The sequence below is a fragment of the Aulostomus chinensis genome, chromosome 19, assembly GCF_037954235.1.
Source record: "Aulostomus chinensis isolate RoL2024-O1b breed Wild chromosome 19, RoL_Achi_v1.0, whole genome shotgun sequence".
NCBI lineage: Eukaryota > Metazoa > Chordata > Actinopteri > Syngnathiformes > Aulostomidae > Aulostomus > Aulostomus chinensis.
The window spans coordinates 7,026,382-7,030,859 of record NC_141338.1 but is presented as its reverse complement, the minus strand read 5'-3'; the positions used below and the strand labels follow the sequence as shown (position 1 = coordinate 7,030,859).

Sequence of the window (4,478 nt, the reverse complement as noted above, 5' to 3'; positions counted from 1 at the left end):
TCATTCTACTCTTTTCAGCCATCAGGGGACCAAGCTCAGATTTATACACCCAAAGTAGTAAAAACCATCCAGAAAATATTTGTGTTATTATTACAATTGTAAATATGAAATATTTATATTAAACACCTCCACCGAGAGCTGTATTATTTACTGTTTTTTCCTCAGCTCTTCAGTTTACACAAAGTTTACACCATGACCCCTGTGTGACAGACATGGTACAGCCATGTGTGTTAAGATATTTGCTTTACTCCAAAGTAGTGTTTTTATGTCAGGAAGACAATTATAATTGGGGAGAAAAAAATCAATGAGATACGATTTATTTCAGTGTGATTTTGCCACTCTTACAAAAATGCATTTGGATATCTTAAATGATGTAATTCATTTTTAAAAGCCAGTTTATGTGCTCAGGATATTTAGTTTGATGGGCCACATCTGATCAAGTCTACCACTTAAAACTGACAGCTCTTCCTGTTAAATCACGACTGCACTAAAATTAACATTTCTTATCTGTAAGGACATGATGGACAGGATGGATTTGAAAAACATACAAAAACATACAAATCTACACCTGTCAATAAGTGGCAACATTAAAATGTATCTCATACTTTTAAAAAAGGCTCTTTCAAGCACACTGAAAAATCATGATTCATATTTGAATGAGTTTTTCTTCAAATAACGTTTGATTATTAAACAGAAAATGTCGAGCTCTTTATTTAGAAATAACTTCAGGCACAACTTTTTCATCCATCTGTCCATTTTCTTCCGCTTATCCTGTTAAGGGTCGCGGCCAATTTAAAGTATCCAATCAGCCTCATCCCCTCTTGATGTCTTTGGACTGTGGGAGGAAGCTGGAGTACCAGAGAGAACCTACACAGGAACAGGGAGAACATGGAGACTCCACACAGAAAGATCCCGTGCATAAGCTGGGACTCAAACCTGTAACCTTCTTGCTGTGAGGTGACAGTGCAAACCACAGCACCACCATGCCACCTGCACAACTTTTTATTATTCATTTTTCATGCAACAAACAGTTTGAAAACCAGAACTAGACCTGCAAACTCTTAATTTAGCCCCTCAAAAATATTTGTGCAGGGATAAAAGCTCCCTAATACATTATTCCACCATTGAAATCGTTGAGCACATTTCAACACGACATGCAAAAAAACAAACAAACAAACATGCATGACCTGAGAAATCAAGTGCGCGCATGTGTGTGTGTGTGTGTGTGTGTGTGTGTGTGTGTGTGTGTGTGTGTGTGTGTGTGTGTGTGTGGTCACCCCTGAAGCACGCACACAGACACGTGTGTGAGTTGGTACAGGCCTGAGCACAGGAAGGTCTGTCATTGGACACTCACCCGGCTGGTCACGTTCTGCTGCTGGCCTCCTGCCAGCAGAGTACAGCAACACCACCTGCCGTCATTTAGAGGCTCCACACAGCTGAATGTGACCATGAGATCCTTGATAAATGTGTTGTTATTTTCATCATTCAATTTCAGCAACTTGGTAACTTGGTGTAGTAGTGACGAAATAGAGCTGCAAAATACCAATACAACCCTAAAAGAGCATGAAAAGACTTAAAAATATGTGCAAATTGTAACATATAAATACATAACTGTATGTGCAGGTTATTTAGGGTTTTTTTTTTTACATTCAGATAATTGCATGGTCTAAACATTTGCTTTCAATCAGTACAGTATGAAACACAATATAAATAAAAAGTATTTTTTGAGAGGTTTTGCTCATTCCGTCTATGAACTGAATGAATTTAGTCTGTTCAGCAACAGGAGAAAAATAGCACTACTGATCTTAATTATTTAATCATCCACTGATGATGGGAAACAAGGAAAAGTTATAATTTTCAGTTGCCTTTAGAACAGCTATCCAACAAATCCACCTTCTCTAAAAGTACCAGGCGTGTTTGAACATGTCGAGGAGGTGTAACAGCTCTGATTTGACACTGAAGTGAATTTGTTTTCTTTGCCAAATACATATCAGTTGAATTAGAATAGTAATTTTACAAGAAGAAAAGACTGAGGAGATTAATTGAATTTTTCCACTCATGTTTAACCTTATGAAACGATTTATTTTTTTCCTTAAGGAGACAAATCAACACTATTATTTTACTCAGATTGAATAATAAAAGCTTAATATGGAGGGGAAACAGAGGTTAACAGTGATCAGTTAGCAGCACACATTCTGCACACAGAATGACCTGATTTCAGTGACATTTGGCAGAGCAAAATGCACATGCACTTGTGCAGAGACAAACACACAGACACACACGAACACACACACACACACACACACGAACACACACACACACACACACACACACACACACACACACACACACACACAAGTGCAAGACTGTAATGGAATAAGTGCGCCATCCAGAGGCTGCACGGTGGGAATCGTCCTTCGTCAGTTTCCATCCTCTCTAGAGTGCAGCACAATATTGGCTCTAAATGACTGCCAGAAGAAAGTAAAATTCTAATTTGACAACAGATGAACATTCACATTATACTGCAACCAACATGTACTGACATCCAGCACATGTGTAGAGTCATCAGACAAACGTACAAGATTCACACTCTTGGTACAAAACACATGCAGTTTAGTGCTACAACTTTGAGTAGGTTCATTGGTTGTTGTTTTTTTTAATGTATTTTGATTCATTTTGCAATATATTCAAAATATCAGTCAGCGTTTGAAATGAAGTATTACAGCATGGTTATACATTTTACATTTCTCAAATATTCAAATACATTTTAATCAGAGGATCAAATTAATCCAGCCAACTCCTGGTGATATCTTGCAGATCTAAGAAAAAACAAACAACAAACAAGATAAAGAACTTCTTAGCTCTATGGGCTTTTCTTATTCACACGCAATGATCCACATCCGCTTCTGCCATCAAGCACTGGTAAATGTATTAAAACTACAACAAGAAACAACAACAACAAAAAAGATATTAAAACTGCAATGAGAAACAGGTGCTTTAAAATTCTGTGAAGCAATAAATCATTATTTCTGATTCTGAATGAAATATCATACCATCAGAGAAGAACCGATTGGAAGGTGTTTTCTGTTGGCAACATGCTTAACTTGGTATAATAGCAGTTTGAATATAGCATGCAGACACTTCTTCTCCCCACACAATTATTTGAGAACCCATTGGGGGTCCTGACCCCCTGCTTGAGAACTGCTGGTCTACGTTTGCATGTCCACACAAGTAAAATCATGTGAACAACACCCTACAAAAAGCTTATACTGTATCACATATGCCAGTTATGCAGCGTATGAATGTTTGCTACACAGAATGCAAACAATCGTGTAATTATAGATCAGGATTGTTTGCTACTTAGTTGATTCAAATACACTTTTATTAAATTAACCTCGCCGACATTGTGATTCCAACTGTCAGTCACCCTCAAAGTTCCCCATCCTTATAGTTTTTGGACCTCTCTGCCAGAATGTGACCAGATATGGAGGACATCTAAGAACATTGTCCCCCAGAGGATCTTGCTGGGTGGCGACATGTACGCAGAATGTTTTCCCCTTGTTCTCCGTGCTGAAGTGCTCTGTGACTTCGTAGCGTAGGCCACAGCTATCTGCGATTGTGGTGGGGCTGTTGTGTGCGTGCAGAGTGGAGGCAGTGGACCTGACCTCCAGATGATCATGTGTAGTTGCAGTTAAATCCACGGGCAACAACACATAGGCATGCTGAAAGCTCTCGCCAACATTGCACTTAATATCTGTGGACCAACAATATTCCCCGAGGTCTCCTGAAAACAGAAATGAGTTTATTGAGTAAATTTGCAGAAGGTCATTTCAGATACAACCATTACAGGTCAGGCAAGAGTCAAGATAGGGCTCAGTTGCAGGAGAATTGTAAACATGAAGCTCAGAACACACAAAACTGTAAATGTCTCCTTACCTTCTGTGGAATCCTGAAGCCGTATGTTATGTTTGTCCTGAAGTTGTAATTTTTTGATGAAGGTCATCCCAGTACACTCCATTAAACAGTCCGTTAGCTGCACTGTGCTGGGGAGCAGTTTCAGCAACGTTTCCTCCTCTGCACATTCAAATGCCCCTGCAGCCAGGAAAAGGGGAAATAATACGCCAAAAGACACCCACACGGTAAAATATCCCGACATTCTGTCCAGGATCAATAAAGGCAAGTGAAGCTACTGGCCTAGAACTGGCTGCGTCCTGTCGTAGCTGCTGTTTCACTCTAGTCCAGGATCAATATCTTATTTGCACTATTTAAAAAAAAATCCCCAGAGTCCACTGCTGGAAAAAAAAAACCCAAAACCTCTCAATGGAATCACACAAACACGGAAACCACTGAATAATCAGAAGCGCACAACATGTGCTTGTCCCCTGAGGAGCGCCTGGTTTCTGGAGTACATTGCCAACTTTCAGTCCTCTTCATCTGCAGGTTCCTCCCTCTGGACTTCAAATCAAACTCCCTGGCAG

At 39.5% G+C, this 4,478-nt stretch overlaps 1 protein-coding gene across 1 annotated transcript; it reads right to left on the bottom strand.

The window, feature by feature from the left end:
- Positions 1 to 2,102: 2,102 nt before the first annotated feature.
- On the bottom strand, positions 2,103 to 4,450 carry LOC147243858 (uncharacterized). Its single transcript, XM_086187369.1, has 2 exons — positions 3,937 to 4,450; positions 2,103 to 3,784 (listed from the first exon to the last, which is right to left on the bottom strand). The coding sequence occupies exons 1-2, from the start codon at positions 4,154 to 4,156 to the stop codon at positions 3,420 to 3,422; spliced, it is 585 nt and encodes a 194-aa protein (XP_086043495.1). The 5' UTR covers positions 4,157 to 4,450; the 3' UTR covers positions 2,103 to 3,419.
- Between the last annotated feature and the right edge of the window lie 28 nt (positions 4,451 to 4,478).

What these genes read in the sequence shown, in the direction of transcription:
- LOC147243858 (XM_086187369.1), bottom strand. Translation starts at nt 4,156, where the DNA reads ATGTCGGGATATTTTACCGTGTGGGTGTCTTTTGGCGTATTATTTCCC. An exon ending in GCTTCAGGATTCCACAGAAG is followed by an intron (nt 3,785 to 3,936) that starts GTAAGGAGACAT and finishes TTCTGTTTTCAG; the next exon opens with GAGACCTCGGGGAATATTGT.